The sequence below is a fragment of the Melopsittacus undulatus genome, chromosome Z (assembly GCF_012275295.1).
Source record: "Melopsittacus undulatus isolate bMelUnd1 chromosome Z, bMelUnd1.mat.Z, whole genome shotgun sequence".
In the NCBI taxonomy this organism is placed as follows: Eukaryota; Metazoa; Chordata; class Aves; order Psittaciformes; family Psittaculidae; genus Melopsittacus; species Melopsittacus undulatus.
Genome location: NC_047557.1, coordinates 15,147,661 through 15,167,882, shown reverse-complemented (window position 1 = coordinate 15,167,882; position 20,222 = coordinate 15,147,661). Strand labels below are relative to the sequence as shown.

General features: G+C 39.7%; 1 protein-coding gene across 1 annotated transcript in view; it reads left to right on the top strand.

The window, feature by feature from the left end:
- The first annotated feature begins 4,848 nt into the window (after positions 1–4,848).
- Positions 4,849–20,222, top strand: part of PLCXD3 (phosphatidylinositol specific phospholipase C X domain containing 3) — an 88,808-nt gene continuing 73,434 nt past the window's right edge. Inside the window, 1 exon segment of the mRNA XM_034073059.1 lies at positions 4,849–4,951. Coding sequence (XP_033928950.1) covers positions 4,849–4,951 — 103 coding nt within the window.

Here is a 20,222-nt window from a genome sequence, read left to right as displayed (position 1 = left end):
AAGAAATCATCTTGGATGAGACAGCATGACGTTGCATGACAAACTTCAAAAATCAGAAAACAAACCAAACCTTCTTCTATAAACAGAACAATACAAACCTTCTTCCAGAAACCTGAAAAAAGACACTCTTCAGAGAGAAGGTGAGATTAATTTCCTCTCAAGGAGTAGGTACAATTATTATCATTCACCTTTTAGCCTGTTTATTTCAAGTTTCCACAATTCAGTTTACTAAAAATATCTTGCCATATACTTTAATTATTTCATTTTGTTCTAGTAGATGTACTATATACATTTTGGACTTGATTTTTTTTTTGCATTAAGACACATATGCTCCCTTGAGTCCTCTGTATATTATAGTAATGTCTTTGCTTTGGTTATAAAGTATGCAAGTAAAAAAAAAAAGTTGGATCTTTACATTAACCCATCATGTTCACTGTCTCTGCAGTTCACAGCAACAAAGAGTAGGGATAACATAATGTTTGTCAGCTGCCTAGAATAAATACATCTCCTTCTCCATTTCAGTATCAGCACCAGTAATGGGTACTCAGATTTTCTTAGAAGAGAGTAACAAATCTGAGAGCAGAATAAACAACATTTTCTGTTGCTTAAAAAGCAGAAACAGACGTATTCTTTCCCATAAAATGAAGAAAAGACATTTAACTTGTTTCTACATGGCTTTGTTTCTGTCTCTTAATTTTATAAGTTGCTTTTGACAGGAAAAATACTGCTCAATAGAGATTGTTTATTAAATGCAAGGTGAGATTGTCAAAGTAGCAAGATGAAGTATGAATTGACAACAGATATATTTGCTACCTCTTCCATTCACCCATACAGTCATTTAAAAAAATATATATTTTTTTGTTTCATCATTCTACTTACTTTGACCCTCTAGGGGTTAATGTGCTTGTCTTACAGGTAAAAATTACTTTTTGCACCTGTTAGCAGTGAGGAGTAATAAAGTTGAGAATACTGTGGATTCACTGAATTCTAAAGTAACAAGAAGATAATTGGAAACTCAGCTGAAAGTAACTGGAAGGGCTTTGCCGGCCAGATGTGACTGATGGAGTCATTTAAAGCCATGAGAGCTGTGAACATGGGATAGGAGCCAGGATTTGTTCTGAAAAAATGCTATTAATAGAAGTGGGCAGTAAGAAAGAGGATGAGACCAAACCTCAGAAGCAGAATGCGCTGAAAAACTTCAAATATTTAAACAATAGTAATTCTTGTACTCAAAGCCTCATTTTGAATTCATTTAGAGATTTAGAGTACCTTCTAAATAAATCAGATATAATAGAAAAATTACAGAGAGAGACAATACCCTATTAAGCCATTTTTTCTTCATCAGAGAGGAAAATGTACTTTATGTAATTTAGAGAAAAAGATCCTGTTACTCTTTTGTTATTCACATGATTAAAATAGATGCCAAGGACATATGAAAAGGCAAAGTGTCTGTTAAAATGACAAAGTGTAATAGTGAATATTTACCATTAAAATGGTAATTTTAAAGAGAATAAAAACTAGGGAAAGCCTTTTTTTTTTAACAATGAAATTCATTCTGAGTGCCGAAGCGACAATCCTACTGGCGAAATGAGTCTGTTTTTCTGTTCCATAGAAGCAGAGATGTCACTATTCATCCATGCCGTTATAGCTGCAGACTGGAAAGAATACAATACATGATGAACAGACAGTACGATTTCAATTTTCCTTCTCTTCATGGCTTCTTCAGTGGGTTGAGCATAGCTGTGAATCAAAGCAAAGATAGTCTTTTTCACTATCTTGGCACTGCCTTTCATTTTAGACATACCTGGTCTCTCTTGAGCTTTTAAAGTATTTGATTCCTGAAATTCACTTTCTTTGACAAGTCAGACTTATGTGTAGGGATTTCAGTAATTTGACAAAAAATGTTTTGGTTTTTTTTTTTACTATTTTTAAATAGGAACAAAGGGTTGTACGGATACCCAGATTTGGATTTATAAGATTCCATTGTTTATAAATCAATTAAAGTTGGTAAAATGGCAGGTTCAAACTAAGCAACATTAATCTGCTCTTCAATCCAGATACATGAAGAGATTTATTAAATTCTTCTAGAGCAGATAGACAAATGCTGAAGCTTCACACCACTGAAAAGCTTCAAGAAGCTACCTTTCTGTTTTATATCAAATCTTCCTCATCGGTGTTTCTTCGGGTTGCTGTACAAATGTTTCCTATTTTCTGTTCCATAAAAGCTTCTCTCCTATCCCACTTCCCTCCAAGTTCTTTAAGCTTACATTCCAAGAAGTTCACAGAGACCCACTGAGAGCTTTTAAGCCTGATATTTTAACAGCTACAGTGCATTAGAAACAGAGGCAAACATGCTCAAACAGGATTAGTGCAAGACATATTAGGGGGGACTGTTTTTTTCAAAGCAGAGTAGTCATGGTTTGAAAATCCAGACTATGAAAAAAGTTATTTTAGGCATTAAGGAAAAAAAAAACCAGTTATGAAAGCAAACACCAAAGCAAAGGCCATAATAATCCGTTGTGGTAGCATAGTTTCTAGACAGTGCAGAAGACATTTGAGTTGTCCAGTAAATTGGAAAACATTACTGAGAGACCTAGAATGCCCAGAGTGTTCAGGCATTATTATACATATTAATACATTTTAAAATTACAGGATTTTGCAGCTATATGTTTTGCTCTGAGCTACATCCAAAGCTTTTTGGTCAACAACAGTATTAACAACAGGTTTAATCTGTCAAAAAGCTGTATACTTCAGTTTTATCTCAGAAAAGAGAGAAAATAGTGGAGCAGGTAAAAGTTCAACAGCAGTTTTCCAGGTAACCAGTGCAATCTATTAATTATTTTTCCACTCAAATGTTGGCAATCATGTTGATAAAAACATTATTTGCTCCTTACTTGAGTGCTCTTTAAAGAGTTGACATTTTTTGCTATAATTTCTGCCTCCTCTGAAGGTGATGTAAAGTAACATCTTTCATTGTTGGGCTATCTGTGGGTTTTATGTTTCTGCATACAATGCATGGATTAGTCCTTTTTTTTTTTCTTCCCACATTCACTAAGAGTAGTGATTTTGGAAATGGACAGATAAGCACCCTAATAGCCAGGAAGTAACACTGCAAAAATTAAACTTCTCCAGCATCTGTCAGCTTAATCCTCTCCCTTTTTTATTTACTACTTGATTCAGATTCAGTAACCCCCCTGAGGTCAACAATCTGCTCATGTTTCCCCACTCAAAACCCACCTAAGAGTTATTTCTATAGCAAAAAGTGAGTCAGCAAAATTTCATTTATTCAAATACCTCAGAAACATTCACTCATTTTCAAAAAAATCATTCCTTTATTTTGTGGCTGAAGGAAGAGCTTTTCTTCATACTTGCTCTGGAAACATGGACAGAAAGAGTAAAGTGGGTTGTTATTAGTTGTTCCCTGCATCTTTATTCCCAAACCCAGATGTTAAAGATGATGTTGAGTGAAAATAGAAGCTATAGGACCATAGCTGACCCTCCTGGAAATTCCAGGTGAGCTGGTAACTGGTCCTGGTTCTGGTGTGGCTCTCTCCAGGCTGTTTTTTTGTCAGATTTACCAAGTGAACTTCCACATGTTTCTGACATGAAAACAAACAGTTATGCTAAATTAAAAAAAATCAGGCAATCAAGATGGCTCACAAAGCTTTGTCAAGTTCATTCCTTCATTGATCTGGAGGCGGTGACACAAATTCTTCGCTAATGACAACATTTAAAATGCTTCCCCAAAAATGAGTAGGTGGAATATGAGAATGAAAGATACTAGAATCATAGAATCCCAGGTTGGAAGGGATCTTAAGGATCATCTGGTCCAAACTTTCTTGGCCTAGACTAGATGTCCCAGCACACTGTCCAGCTGACTCTTAGAAGTATCCAATGCTGGGAAGTCAACCACTTCCCTGGGGAGATTTTTCCAATGGCTGATTGATCTCATTGTGAGAAATTTTCCTTGTGTTCAACAGGAATTTCCTCAGGATTAATTTGTGCCTATTGCCCCTATTTTGTTTTCCAGGTGACTCCTTGTGAAAAAGGAGTCGTCACCCTTTGAAAACTGCAACAGTACAATCCGGATTATCCTCAGGGGACAATGAAAAATAATGACCCCCCAATTTACAGATGTTCATGAAGTGTTCAAGTAAGGAACAGTGTTATTTCAATGTGAGTAACGCCACTGGAAAGGAGAGGATTGTCTCGGAGGGGGCAGGAGGCATCGGCTGCGAAGTGTGCCCATGGCCGAGCGCAAAGGCATTCCACATTCAGTCAACCGCCAAGGGCAGGAAGGGCACTGCGGAGCCTCAGGGCTGTGGGGGAACAAAACTCAGCCAGGGCCCGGCAACGCCATCCCAGGAGAGGTCGCCTACAGCGCCGTGGCAGCAGCAGAGCTCTCGGGCGGGAGCTGCAGCATTCCCCGGCGCCGGGGTGAAGCGGTGGGGCAGATGCAGAGGCCAATGCTGCGGGTAAGCGGGGCCGGTGCTAATGCGGAGCTCCCCGAGGGTCTGGGCCGGACCCTGTTCCCTCCCGCAACCAGCGATGTTGTCTGAGGCGGGTTCATCCTCCCGAGCACCGGCGCCGTCGGCCCCGCTGGTACCCGCCGCTGAGGGGAAATGAGGCGGCATCGGCAGCTTTGAGGGGGTCTCAAGGGGCCCGGCACGGCAGACGAGCGGCGGGGGACAGCTGGCGGGCTCGGGGAGGCGGGAGAGTGGGCGTGGGGCGGTGCCGGGGGGCGGAGCTGGACAGGATTTAATGCTGGGACCGGGAGTGGGTCTAGGCGGGTTGGAGCTGGTGGCGGTGACAACAGCAACGGGAGAGAGGTGGGGGTACGGAGGTGGCATGGCTTCGTCGCAAGGCAAGTACGATGTGAGGTTTTCCGACTGGATGGCAGCTCTCCCCAGCAGCATCCACCGCATTCCACTCACCAACCTGGCCATCCCTGGTAGGTACTCTCCATTCCCCTCCCTCGCTGTGATGCGCCGAGGGTGAGGGGAGCCGAGCGGAGCGTTCGGCGCCTTTCACTGCCAGTGCCGCTGAAAAGGTAGCGGGCGATCCCCGCGCTGCTTGGGGTGGCTCTGCTCTCCCTTCGAAGTGACATGTCCCCTGCGCTGTTCCCAGGACGGGGGGGAGGCTGGGGGGGGGAAGAGCAGAGGCGCTGGGGGTGCAGGCAGGACGCAGTTGTGGCGGCTCCGGGCTGTCACCAGCTCGGAGGCGTTGGCGGGCAGCGTGCACAGGCTGCATCCGCTGTCTCTGAGGGAAAGTAGCTTGTCTCTGTAGCGCTTTGCTGGGGTAGCAGTCCTTGTACAGGACCTCACCCACGATCACAAAGCCATGTATTGCCCGTTTCCTCATAAACTCGTGCGGCGGGGCCGGGCGGGGCGGGGGGCTGCCGTGCGGGCACACTCATAGATGCGGTTTTCACTGCTTATAACCCTCGGAAAACATTCGGACATGACATTAGTTTAGTCAGATGAGAAATGGCAGTTCACGGTTCTCTAAGAACTCTTTCTTTATCCCGCTGTCTGCGTTCTCTTGGGAAGGTGTTAACTACACCTGTAGACTTACACAAAATACATGTCAGAATCCAAACCAGTGATCGACTCAAGATGATCCCTGTTTGAGGGATCGTTTTGCAAGGCCTCTTTTGCAGCACCCTGTCCCCTCTGAGTTGTTTGACAGCAATAAAGGTTTCAGAGATGCTCAAGCTGCGATGTCTCTTAACATGCTTGTGAGAAATGCTCACTTCTTGCAAGTTTTATGTAGCAGCTGCTTGTGTAACAACAGTTTTTATAGCACTAGTTAAAAATAACTTTTAAAGACAATGTAAATGCAGCAGCTATTTGCTAGAATGTGTTTTCCATAGTTTTGTTTAAAGACAATGCCCTTTTAAAGTTGCATCTCAGTTCTTACAATTTACGCAAACTATGTCTAATATTTCTATTGGGTTTGGATATTGGCTGAATATATCTTGTATAAAATTGCATGCCTCTGAGGCATACAATATAACATCCATAACTGTTATGTCACATTATGTTGGAGCTGTAAAAGCTTTTGGTTTGTTAATAACTTTCCATTATCCCCAAAACTGTGGAATGTTCTTCAAGAACATAGGCTACAATGAGAAGTGAATCAATGATTCACTGGGGCCTTACAGGTTAAATGTATTGTGTTAGAGACTTTTTCTTGGTTTTGAAGAGACCATGATCAAACTGCCTTACTTCCAGATGCAAGAAATTGCCTTTGATATGCATTACCTTTAACTAGCTTCCTTGGCTGAAGCATTATAAGGCTGTTATTAGTGCATCTATCTCACCAAGATCTCTTAGTTACTTTCTCATAGCCTCTTTGTAAAATATAGGACAGATTTTCACAATGGATTTTTTTTTCCCCCCAGAGCTTTGGCAGTAATAACATAAGCTTTCACACTTCATTTACATGTTTAAGTAAAAAACCCAAACAACAACCACCAAAAAAACACAAATCAACCAACCAACCAAAAAACAACAAAAAATCCCAATACAGCATTAAGCAACGGCAAGTTCTGCAACCTGTAAGTGTGAAACCTGACCCCGTATATTGGCAGAAGGGTTTTGTTCAGGTAACAGCCATGCACAGACTTGTTTTTTTGGTGAAATTAGCAATAAAACTTTCATGAGGTGAGTGGCACAGTGTTCAGACCTTTGAAATTTGCCCTTCTACTAGTGTAAATTGACACATACCTCTTATCTGCCTTTCTCACTTTTAAAATGCCAGCTTTGGCAAATAGAACCCTATGGGGACGGAGGCAATATGTTAAGTGTGAGTTTGTCAGTCAGAGAGCCTGGCACACAGACTGTAGGCCTGTGAAGTTTATATATATTATCTTCTAACAGTAGATTTATTGTTACATTCAACAAACAATGTGGAAATATATACAGTATTAGTACTAAGGCAAATATGGGCTTGGCTTCATCTTTTAAGAAGAAAAAACCTTTAAGACATTCATAATGATTATTTGGAGGTTCCTTCCCACATGATCAGAGCTGAACACATATGTTGTGTGTGTGTGATAACTGTTAACATACAACTGCTATTCAAGTGGTTAAAGGAAGGAATGTATAGAATCCAAAATCTCATCTGTCAAATCTCCATAGTTTTAACTTGTGTTTTTCTGTTTTGTAAACTAACATTTATTTGCTAATGTATTCATAGAATTACTGATATATCTTGTGAATTGCATTGTGTTTCCATTGCTGCCTTTTTTTTTTCTCAAAAAAAATAAAATAACAGTACATCTTTATTTTTTTTTTCCAGCAGGATGTAATCTTCCCTTGCTCTGTAGGAATACTGATTTTGACCTTAATTCAGCAGGACAGAAATCGGTTCTGGAGCCAGAGTAATAGTCCAATGCTTATGTTGAATAAAACAAACTATTAGCTTGAAAACATTAGAATGAATTTTCCAAATGAATGTGTTTTCATTTATCCAATACAGAGAATGTTCCATTATATTAGGGGGAAAGTGTTGTTTTATTAGAAATCATCCGTACATTTCCAGTTTTCTCGAAGGAGGGTTAGAACTGAAACAATACAGTGTCATTTTGCACAGACATGCAGGTAATGCTTTAACTGTTGCAATGAGAAGCACAAAACCCATAATTTTCTGTCATTATGGTACTTCAAACAATACTGCTGAAGTTATGTTATGCTCCTATTATGTTTAAAAACATGACTGAGACTGATTACACTTTTTTTTTTCCTTTTTTTTTTTTTTAAGGTCAGTTGTTAAGCTTATGCAGGCACAGATTTATACTGTTTATCACCACTTATACTTCCACAGCCAGTGCTGGATTTTGTTAGTATTTCAGGAAATTTATTTATTTGTTTCATTCTCTGCAGTTCAAGTCAGGTTTTCTTGTTTTCATGAGACCAGGAATCCAGTAGATGAGGCAGAGATGCCTAATATAACTTGTGCCAGCTTTGTCAATCAGAAACTTTTCCATTTGGATTCCTTCCAAATATGAGGATGACGCGTTATACTATGATATTTTCTTCTTTCATTGTGCTATGTCTGTTTTCCTGTGAACTGCAAATGGCAGATTTTCCCCGAGTGAAATACCAGCAGCAAATTATAGTATACGCTATTTGAAAATAATCTCTTTGCTTCCAGAAAACATTACTCATATTTAATCTTCTATTCCTATGAGAATTACAGCAATGAAATTAAATATTATTAGGATTTTGGCTATAGGTATGTCTCCTAGTGTCTGTAAACTGCCTCTTATATTTAAAGGTCTGCCTGGCTAAACTCGCAACAGTCTGGCTATGAAGAGAGCTGTGGGGTTTTTGGTTATTCTTGTTACTGGGAGAGTGGTCTTTTGGTAGTTGGTAAAGCATGATTTTGTTCAATGTCTGCATCCCTTTGACCAGGATAAGAAATAGTGTCTTTTGTAGATAATGTACACTTCTAGAACTGAAATCTTTGTACCCCCAAGTTGAGGCTAGAAGGTGAGGTATAAAAAGCCTGTGTATTCTTCTGTGTTAATGCCTGCCTCAATCCAGGTTGAGGATACCAGCTACGTGCAATGCTGTACGAGAGACATCAGTAGGCAGCATTTCCTTATGAATTGTCCCTTATACTGATCAATTAACTTTCTTGATAATCTGTAAATATGTACCTCTTTTTATATCAGTCTGAGTTTTTGAATAGATAATGTGTAATTCATGTTGCCTTTTCTGCTGGTGTAATATTCCAAACCTCTGAGAAGTCTGTACAAATAATTTGTGATGGGCAAAAAAGTATTTTCCTCTTCAAGAAACTAATCCCTCCACCCTAACTGGTGCTAAGATCTGCCATATGAGTAGTCTTGATGAAAGACATGTTTGTCCTTCATATAGTTTAGATTAAAATCTTCTGAATGAATTTGCCTTGAGAGTGTAATTTTGAGAGCTGGGAGACTTCAAGCTTTAGTTTCCCAGGGGAATTTTTCTCTGAGCAGAAGAAATCTTTGGCCTCAGTATGTGCTCTTGTTCACCATGAGCAATACAATTCTCTGTGAAAATTATTTACACAGTGATGTCATCTTGGCAGATATGTTTCCTTAAGAGGAATGGACAGGACCTGTCAGGCTTCTTTGTTTCTCAGAAGAGATATTTTTACCTATGAAGTTATTTGTCCATCAGCCAGAAAGCAATTACTAGACACAGCAGAGCTAATGATAGCTCATTTTAAACGAGAAGCTGTTGGCAGGTGGAATTTTATGGTACCTGTCTTTAGAAGGAGGCTCTAAGACTTGAAATTTGTGTTTCCCACTGTCCCGTGCTCTGAAAAGAAAAGCAAGACCTCATAGAGAATTAGTTTACGAAAAGGGAGTATACATGTTAAGGTCAAAGATTTATTAACAGATTGAGATGGTACAGGGAGACTTGGAGAAAAGCATGCATGTTATTGTAGCTGGAATATTTTGGCCATTTTGTGAATGACAGCACTGCTGATGTAACATAACAGTGCTGTTTCAAATATTTTCAATCCTTGTCTTCTGTTGTATTACCTTGCAGATGTTCACATGGTTACTTCTTGGGTGGACGCTTGTCATTCTCACCCCTACAGGGAAATTCTTTCATTTTACAAATGGCTAGAAATGATTCCTAGTTGGTTGTATAGACATGCAACATTTTCACTGTTTAAATGTTATGAGGCAGCTCTTTAATTTTGATCTTGTGTAGCTCCTGCATTGGATGTGTTTAAAGTGAAAAGTGATTGCCCTTAGGAAGCACTTGAGATTGGTTTCTGTCCATCAGCAATTTATGGAGTACCTCTGCTTCACTTGCTGGGGTCTGATTCTGTACAAAGCTATCTCTGCCTAGAACCATAAATTGATGATGCAGGTAACAACTTATAAATAAACCTATAATGCAGGTTGCCTATTAGCTTTTTAAAATGCATGTGAATATCTGGAAGGATTGCTTCCTTTTCCAGCACACCCTGTAATCTGTTTCAGCATTCTTCTACCTGAAATAAGTATGCTTTATTTTCTGCTCAGAAAATGAGCAAAGATCTGACCCTAACTTTTTAGAATAGCTCTTTTCCTTATTGACAGCTGTCTTTTTACATCACTTTTATCCACAAAAAAGTGCTTCACTGACCCTGCATATGCTAATGTGTCGCTTCCAACCCTTCAGAAATATTTGTTTGACACTATTTTCCGTGGCATTCATAGTTTCTCCTACCGTGACATGGTTTTAACAAGCACAAATGAAGCTGTTTCGCTCCTCACACTGCCATAAAATTCAAACAGTTCAAACTTTTCAGTTACTTGTCCACCGGTTATACGGAGTAATTTGAAACTGTTTTTGCTTTGTTTTCCAATAGGAGCTATTTGTTTAGTCCAGCAACCTCTGTCCACTCTGTCTCCTGCAGCTTAGCTCCATCAGAGCTAGCTTCTTCTGACCTGCCTTGCATCCCATCACCATGGCAGGTGTGGTACGGGGAACAGGTTTATTACCATCTGTAATTATTCCTCTCTTTCCATCTCACTGAATTTCTGCTTTGCTGAATCTCCTGGCTGAAAACTTGTTAACTGTTCTGTGTATCCAAACTGCACTTACCTTCTGACAGTTTTTAACTTTGTGTCTGACATTTGCTTTATGTTTGGTAACTTTCTAGTGTTCTTAGGCAACTTGTACTGTGTCTTTCACACAAGATGATATACTTGCTTTGAAGATGCTCAGATACGCTTGACTGTGTAAGTAATTAGAAATGCAGGTGTGAAGTAGTCAAAGTTATGAGGACTATAGCTTGCAAGCCCCCTAAGAGGGCTATGCAATTTCTTCTACTGCTTAGCAAAGATATTAAAATTTTAGCTACTGAATTAGAAATGGATGATATATTTTTAATAAATACTATTCAGATTTAGTAAACAGATTTGTGTTTAACAAAAATGCTCTACAAAGAGTGGTTAATTCAAGGAAGTATAACTTCCATTCCCATCTTGTCCTTTCTCTAAAGTAGGTACAAATTATAGGTATTTAATTTGTGAATGGATCTGCTTGTGCAGTCCTTACAGTAAAGCCCATGAGACACTGCAAAGAATATAATTTGCAAGAAAGATCATTTGAAATCTGAAAGTGTTTATTTTAATCTAAACTTTTGCAAAGTTGAATGTCTGGGGGTTTTGTGGTTTTGTTTTTTTGTTGTGTTTGGTTTTTTTAGGGTTTTTTTCTTGTTTGTTTCTTTTTTATTTGTTTTGGTTTGTTTGTTTGTTTGACAACTTACTGGAGCATACCTTGATTTCATCTTCTCCATTAGTTTCAATAGCTGTGTAGTATCAATTAGTAACTGTACAGAAATGATAGGGTAAATCAATGTAAACAAATGCAATGAAACACTTCTTTTCCCTTCCCTAGTAGCCTGCCAGTGATTTCCTCTGGGGGATGCCCATCTGCAAGAAGGTCCAGAAGGAGGATCTGGGGAACTAGAAACCTGTCAGTTTGACCTTGATGCTAGTGAAGGTTACAGAGCAGATTGTTCTGAGTGCAATCACATGGCACATACAGGACAGCCAGGTCATTAGGCCCAGCCAATATGGGTTTATGAAAGGCAGGTCCTGCTTGACTAGTTTCATCTCCTTCTGTGACAAGGTGACTACTTAGCTGATGAGGGAAAGGCTGCAGATGTTGTCTACCTAGTCTTTACCACAGTCTCCTACAGCATTCTGGAGAAACTGGCTGCTCATGGCTTGGAAGGGTGTACTATTCACTGGGTAAAAGACAGCCTCGATGGCAGGCCCTAAAATGTGGTGATGAATGGAGCTAAATCCAGTTGAAGGCCGATCACAAGTGTTGTTCACAGGGCTCAGGAATGGGGCCAGTTTTGTTTAATATCTTTAGCAATGATCTGGATGAGAGGATCAAATGCACCCTCAGTAGGTTTGCAGATGACACCAAGCTGGGCAGGAATGTTGCTGTGATGGAGGGTAGGAAGGCTCTGCAGAGGGATCTGAACAGACTGGATCAATGGGTTGTGGCCAGCTATATGAGGTTCAAAGCAAAATGCTGAGTCCTGCATTTGGGCCATAACAACCCCATGCAATGTTACAGTCTTGGGGCAGAGTGGCTGGAAAGCTGCTCTGTTGAAAAGGACCTGGGGGTGCTGATTGACGGAGCTGAACATAAGCCAGGTTGTGCCCAGGCAGACAAGAAGGTCAACAGCATCCTGGCCTGTACCAGCAATAGTGTGGCCAGCAGGGCCAGGATAGTGAGCATACCCCTGCACTGGGCACTGGTGAGGCTGCACCTCAAATCCTGTGTTCAGTTCTGGGCCCCTCACTACAAGAGAGACATTGAGGTGCTGGAGCAGGTCCAGAGAAGGGCACTGAAGCTAGTGAAGGGTCTGGAGCACAAGTCTGAGGGGAGGTCAAGGACACTGGGGGTGTTTAGTCCGGAGAAGAAAAGTCTTGGAGGGGATCTTATTGTTCTCTACAGCTACCTGTGAGGTGGGGGTCAGTCTCCCAAGTAACAAGTGATAGAATGAGAAGAAATAGCCTCAAGTTATACCAGGGGAGGTTTTGATTAGATATTAGGAAAAAATTCTTCACAGAAGGGGTTGTCAAGCATTAGAACAGGTTGCCCAGAGAAGTGGTGGAAGTCACCATCCCTGGAGGTATTTAGATGACAAGTAGATGTGGCACTTAGGGACATGGTTTAGTGGTGAACTTGACAGTGTTGGGGAATGGTGGGACTCAATGACCTTAAAGGTATTTTACATCCTAAATGGTTCTACAGTTCTATGGTTTCAGTGATGAATAGTTTGTGTTCTTATTTTCATGTATTTATGCTTCTGATAAAAAACTGTACCAGTGCTGCGTATGTTTGCACAGCTAGGCCACTTGAGGTAATATTTCACATTTTTATAGTTGGATATAGATAGACAATAAAGGAATAGTTCATGCTAAGTGGATAGTCCCTGCTTCTGGGACTGCTTAGGTTTTGCCTGGAGTACAGTGCTCAGTTCTGGCCTTCCCAGTACAAGAGAGACAAGGAGCTCCTGGAGCAAGTCCAGCAAAAGGCTACTAGAAATAATTTGAGGGTTTTTTTTTTTAGCCATTTACTACATGGAAGAACAGATGAATGTCAAAAATATAAATTGTAGTTTATAATACCAATAGTAACCCTTCCTTATTGTCATCTAAGATGCTTTAGGCAGAGCTAAAGAATTTTCTTCCCTTGTAATTTAGTGCTTGGTAGATGGACACTAAATACAAAAATGTGCTGAGTGCTGCCAGCTCCCTTGGAAGCTGAGGGTTCTCAACTCAAGGGTCAGTTCAGGTCCAAGTATCTAAAGAGAATATTCACTATATCCTGTTCACATATTGCTGCTGTTTCTACTGTAGCAATATGTCAAAGTCACTTAAAAGAATGTTTTTTTTTTTTTGAGATGAAATGGAATATATTCTTTTCTGTGTTTAGAAGTACAGATTTGTTTTTTTTCTGTCTATATTAAAATCACTTAATGGTTTTCACTGATCTAATTTAAAAAAGATCACGAAAAATGATTTCAGGTTCTTTGCCATGCTTTAAAACATTTCTGTTCCTATAAAATTAAGCTTAATCTTTGCTTCATTTTGTTTCTTGTCTGGTTAGCTTGTATGCCTCATGCTTAAATACTTCACCTCAGTGTTTTAGCTATGAAATAAAATTTTGTAGAACAGCTAGAAGAAGAGAAAGGAGGGAAAAAAAAGTTTTCTTAATTGTGGTCCCAGGCTTTGCTCCCCTTTGTGTGTGACACTTTAGGATGTTTCATACAATTTGAGAGGTGACATGCTGCTGCTATGAAAGTGAAAATGTACCCATGAATTCTACTGGCTTATAAATATTACTTATAATTTTTAAAAAGCCAGGATAAAAGCCACTGAACTAACCTGGCCTTTTAATAAATTTTGTAGTTTTTTGTTTTCTTTTGTTTTGTTTCTTCAAAGCCAAGTAAGATGAATAGTATACTTTATGCATTACCTTATTTTCATGCTATCATCCACAATTTATTTGTGTTTTAATAGAAGATTTTTATTTTTTTTTTTAAATCTTAAATGTTTGTCATGTATTTATACTTTGGCACCTATGTGACTTAGTTTTATAATTATGAAAGGTGCTAAACTAGGACTTCAGTGAGAGTAGGAAGGATGTACAATAGATGAGTTATGTGTAGCGCTATGCAATCAAATTGATGGCTTAGGACCTCAAAGTATATTAGTTTAAAATAAATTCTTTTTGCTAAATCCTTCTGTTAAAACTGTATCCTTAAAAATACATGCTTCAAACTAGACAGGGTGTTCATATCAAAGCCAAATGAACCAGTGTGTGACTGGTCTTATGTCTCACTCAAATGTTTGCTATTATCTGTGAAGCTGCTGTTTGACCATAAGGAATAATCCCTGGCATGTGTTCCTCTTCATAGACTGGGGTTGGTAAACTCAAGAAGACCACTGATACTGAAGCTGGCCTTGTTCTTGGGAGAAGAGCTGGATTAGGAAGCATGCTGCATTGTTTGTGGAATGTTTTATTGACCCCTAGGTGGTACTTTGGGAGAAAGGCTGCAAAGATCACATGAGCTTTTGGTGGAGTGCTGCTTTCTAGCCATGTGAATGCTATCCAGATGTTGGTTTGTCAGCAGAGGAGATTTTTGAGTAGGTACTGATTGTAGTTGCTAGCAGGGGAATCTTAACTGTAGTGTCTACACTAACTTCTTGGTTTCCTTTGGGGTTACATCCTTAACAAAACCAGGATTATTGTTTGCTATTGTAAAATTACTTCAGTTTTATAGCAGAGACCTGTTGGTACATGGACAAACAAACATAATGAGGATTAAATGGATCCAGGGTTACACAGTGTGTGAGGGGCAATGGTGGTAATTTAAAGACAGGATGAGAAGTGATGGGCTGAGGGAGATTAAAGGTGTAATTAGTTTTGCGCACTTGGCTCTGGTGTCTACTTTGGCCTGTGTCATGGTAAAGGCCTAAAGATAAGGTGAGAATAAAGGAATATTCCCTCCCACAAGTACCCTTTAATTCTTCTGGCTTCTAGATTTCTTGAGCCAAAAAGTTGCATTCAGATTATTACATTGTATAAACCCCGATGGACTGCTTTTTCAGAGACACTCACAGGAGAGCTGTGTTCCTTACTCTGTAAATGAGGCAGGAGTAGGGACTTTCTCTATTCTTGGCTGCTAGAGAGTGCCATGTTTGTGTGGCATGGGCAGAAGGCACAAGAGGGTTTGTGACACTGGCTCAGTAATGGGAGAATGTGACTGACACAAGTTCAGGTTCCTGCTTCTGCGACTCTTACGTGTTTGACACTGACTAGGTACTAGTTAGAGCAACAAAATCTGCTCTGTAGGCAGTGGGTGCAGCCTGAATGCCTCTTTCCCAATGAAGCATGAATGTTTCTTTTTTTGTGGTCTCCTGGGGCCTGTGAATCATGCCCACCACTGCAGAGATGTAGTAGCATGGCTGGAGGACGTCCTGTTCATTCTCCCAATGCTTAGCAGTTTCTGACTGTTTAGAATCCATGTAAATAAACTTTTTTTTTTTTTTTCTGGAAGAAACGTACATCTTTCTGAGTCACATACGCAGTGCCAGCTGTTCTAGAGGAACTAATATTTGTGGAGGTTGCTTTCCAGCCCTGTATGTTTTTTAAGTAAGTCTTCAGGCAACAATAATCCAGCAGTGTAGTTTTAGAATTGGAATTCATCTTTCTTTGGCATTGCTTTCCCAGCAATTTACAGTGCCAAGAGAGAGAAGGCTTCTTAATCTTTAAACCACCTTTCTAGACTGTCAATTTTATCAAAATAATAGGAGGTGATGGTGTTTTGTTGTAATTTTAAGGTTTTTTTTTCATATTTAAATGGTATTCAAAAAATGCCAATAAACAAACTTAGTGCCTTGAAAACAATCTCAGCCTGGAGTACAGTGACTAGTTCTGGGCTCTTCTGTACAAGAGAGACAAGGAGCTCCTGGAGTAAGTCTGGTAAAGAGCGACTAGAAATATTAAGAGTCTGGAATGCCTCTCGTATGAGGAAAGGCTGAGGGAGCTGGGCCTCTTCAGCCTAGAGAAGAAGTCTCAGGGGGGATCTGATCAATGTATATGAGTGTCTGAAGGGAGGGCATCAAGAGGATGGAGCCAGGCTTTTATTAGTGGTGCCATGTGATAGGACAAGAGAGTATCTGAGAATTTTAATAGGTTGGCCAGAGAGGCTGTGGAGTTTCCTTCCCTGTAGATGTTCAAGACCTATCTGGACACAGCCTTGAGTAACATGGTCTAAATGACCTTGCTTGAGCAGAGCATGGCTGCTTGCTTGGACTAAATGACCCCTCATGGTCCCTTCCAACCTCAACCATTCTCCAAGTGAGAAAAATCACCTTTTTCTTTCAAAATTGCTATTGTCTGCAAGAACATCCTGCTCCTAGAACACAGAACACAGAGCTGAATGTCATCTCTACCAGATCTCACTTTCCTTCAGATGTGATTTCAACTTTGTCTTAAGTGTGAGGTACCAGACAGAAATATAAATAGAGAATATATAAAGCCAATAGAATACTAAGAAGTATTCTTTTGACCCGGAAATCACATTAAAAAGTGCAGATAGGCTAGTGATGATGTCTTTGATAATAACTTGTGAGCACTGTTTTAATCTTTTCTTCTAGAGAAACCTGGAAAGATCCAGAAGGGAGGAAACATTATGCTTCAAGTAAGCTTTTTGCATGAGTTTAACCCAGTTCACAGTTAAGTTTGGGTGGGCTTTTTATTTGTATTGATTTTAAACAGTTTATTTTTTCACTTTGAAGACAGATTATTTTTTCTTTCACAAAGCTATGTAGTGGAAGCAACATAAGCTTGCACTCATCCTTCTGACAAGTAGGTTACATTGGGTATTTTAGAGGGCCACATTGAAGTCCGTCATTCTATCACTATTGCTTTCTCTGATCAGAGCAATTTATTCATCAAGACCTAACCCAAGACAGACTCAAATTCAAGATTTATGATTTAGCCTTATAAAAAAAAATCCATTGTCTTTGATTAAAAATTAGGGAAAAACTAGAAAAAAATCATGATTTTGGATTTCACCTATTGCAGGTCAAGGTCAACTGACACTGTGATGACTAATAGCACTGGATCAGGCCTTTAGTTTGTTATTGTAGTGAGCTAAGAAACATACAAAAGAGGAGGAAAAATGTATAATCTTATTTTGAGGCAGTGCACTACTGAAATACCACTAAGTAATATTTTTATTTTTGGGCTGCATTCTAATGATACTGAAGCCAGCTGGCCTTTCACAGACTTGCTCTTTTTTACTGTAAAATTAAGAAAATATGAGTCTTTCAAATGTGTTAACATCTATTTGCAATAATATGGTTTAATATTTAGGCAGAAGTATTTCAAAACCAAGCTAGCTTATTTTCAAGGTCTTAACGTATCTTTTAAGATGTTCTGAAGAGCTTTCAGAAGAAACTGAAGTCTGGAGAACTCATGGGACAAGTGAAGATTGTAATTTCTGGTTTTAATCTCTCAGTTCAAATGTAGCAATCTGTTCCTGGAATTACTATGGAATTGGGCTATGAGTAGAATCAGAAAACTCTCTTAAAGAAAAGGCTTAAAATTGTCTGTTGTTTATTTGAGGCCATGAATAGTTTATTTATTACAGCAGTATCAGTCCATTTTCTGAATATCACTATTGAACAGCTAATCACAAAAGACCAATCCTCTTGCTTCTGTCTCTGTTCTTGTCTGGATTTTCATGTCATGTTACTTACTGTGGTGTAGTTTGAAAAACAAGTATCTCAAATAATATTGAGTGCAAGGGGAGAAGAGCAGCTGTCAGAAACACTGCATGGACTTGTGTATCATGTTAAGGCTTAGGATTTATAGAGTTTTTGATGCCTGGTCTGGGTGCTGAGAAGTACAGCTGAAGATCCTTGAGAGATCATGCAAGTAACCAGATAGGGTGACTTTGATATTAGTCCAGACCATGTGCAGCTGACACATCTCCATATCAGTGTGTAAAATGGCCAGTGATATGGCTGTTTTATGACAGGCTTCCTGGCTTTTGCTGGTGCTTGCAGAGGGAGATGTGAGCTCAGAGTCAGTAATGTGACTTAGAGCCAAAGACATGTATGTAAAGCTTGTCTAAGAAATAGAGCATGGAAAGTAGCGCATCATTTAACCATATCCATAGCCTCTGTCCTAGACACAAATTGTAAACAAGTCATATTCTTTATTATGACAGGATGCTTTCCATGTTTCATGGACCAGAAAACTAAATAGCTTGCTTAAAATGGGTGAGGCAGAGGTGGGAAATAGGAAGTAAACCCATGTTTTATAGGTTTTAATATAGTGACAAAGAACCAGAGTGTGGGATTTGTTTCCTGAAGTGAAGATCATTGAGCCAGTTCAATAACACCATAATCTTTAATATATGCTAGTTGACAGCAGGGACAAGATGTGAGACCCGGAAGTCTCCTTTAGAACAGTCTGAAAGCTTGAAGGCACCGATAGTTTCATACATCCACCCAAAATCATGCAAAACAGAGAATACGGTAAGTTAAAAGTGGAATATATGCACTGAAGTCTGGAGAGGTGAGTACAAGCTATTTAGGATACTACCCTAAATTTTTGCCTGTGGATTAGGGGGTGAGTGCTGCCATATTTAGCTCCATCTCTTTGCAAAACTTTGCTTCAGAAAGCATCCAGAGTGCAGCCCAAGAGTTGTTTTGTGACATATTTCACTTCTAAGGCTTGAGCAAAAGTGAAGGAAAATGGGTGTGCAGAAGTGGGAATAGGTATTACACTGCTTTTGGGAAAATAAGTTAAAACAGCAAACCCCACATTTTTCTACTAAATAAGAGGATATATGCAGGCACTTTACCAGCTACTAATTTTATTTGTAGGCTAAGAAAAGACTGCTTTACTTCTGTCATTCTGATGGAAGTTCTGAAAATATGTATCTGTGTGATTCCCCTATCTATTAAATTTCGACCTCAAGACTTCTTGAGAAGGGAAATAACACTTCAAAGGAAGGAGGAAGAAATTGTCTTTATACCACTGCAGACATGGTGTTTCTTTAAAAAAAATGTGAAAGTAACAGAATTTGCTGTGGAGAAGGGATGATAAACCATGCAGAAAAAAAGGTTTCTGTGAGCTCCCAGCAGAATGGCGCTGTGTTATGACTATTCAGTGCTGAGCTATTTTGCAGTATTATAATTTTCCATGAGTGCCAAGCTAGAGTATTTAAAGTGAAAACTGTTGGTGAAAGACTTTCAGGGTGCTAAATTTGAATCAAGATATGGACCTGTTGAGGGCCTAAAATGATGTTTGCCAGTAGGCCTGTGCCTGCTGTTATATGCTTCTTGCAGCTCTCCTTCATGGTTAATTCAAGTTGACTTCAGAGAAATAAGCCGATGAATGACTTTGGCAAAACCACAGGTTAAAATTAGTTTACTGTTGTCCTATTGTGTACGATATTTGCTAAAGAAAAAAAGATCTTAGTAGTAGTGCTTGCATCCAATCAATCTCAATGGATATCAGGTGAAGACAGCACTGAATTAGTAAAACTATTCTTGGCAGGGTGTTTTTTCACTGCTGCAGTGTTTGGGTCCTGTTTCATTTAATGTTTTTCATTAGATCATGCAGCAAGCTCACTGCTCTGGACTTCAGGAGAGCAGACTTCGGCCTCTTCAAAAACCTACTTAGTAAGGTTTCATGGGATATTGCCCTAGAGGGAAGGGGGGCCCAAGGCTGGATGATATTGAAGGATCACCTACTGCAAGCTCAGGATTGTTGCATCCCAACCAGAAGGAAATGCAGCAGGAGGGCCAGGAGACCGCCTTGGATGGATAAGAAGCTACTGAAGAAGGGGAAAATGGATGACCCAGGGAATTACAGACCAGTCAGTCTCACCTCTGTTTCTGGCAAACTCTTATAGCAGATTCTTGTGGAAGGCATGCTAGGGCACATGAAAAACAGCAAGGTGCTTGGTGACAGCCAGCATGGGTTCACTAAGGGGAAATCCTGCCTGACCAATTTGGTGGCCTTCTATGATGGGGCTATGGAACACATAGACAGGGGTGGAGCAGTTGATGTCATCTACCTGGGCTCCTGCAAAGCATTTCACACTGTCCCACATGACATCCTTGTCTCTAAATTGGAGAGACATCAATTTGATAGGTGGACCACTCAGTGGATAAA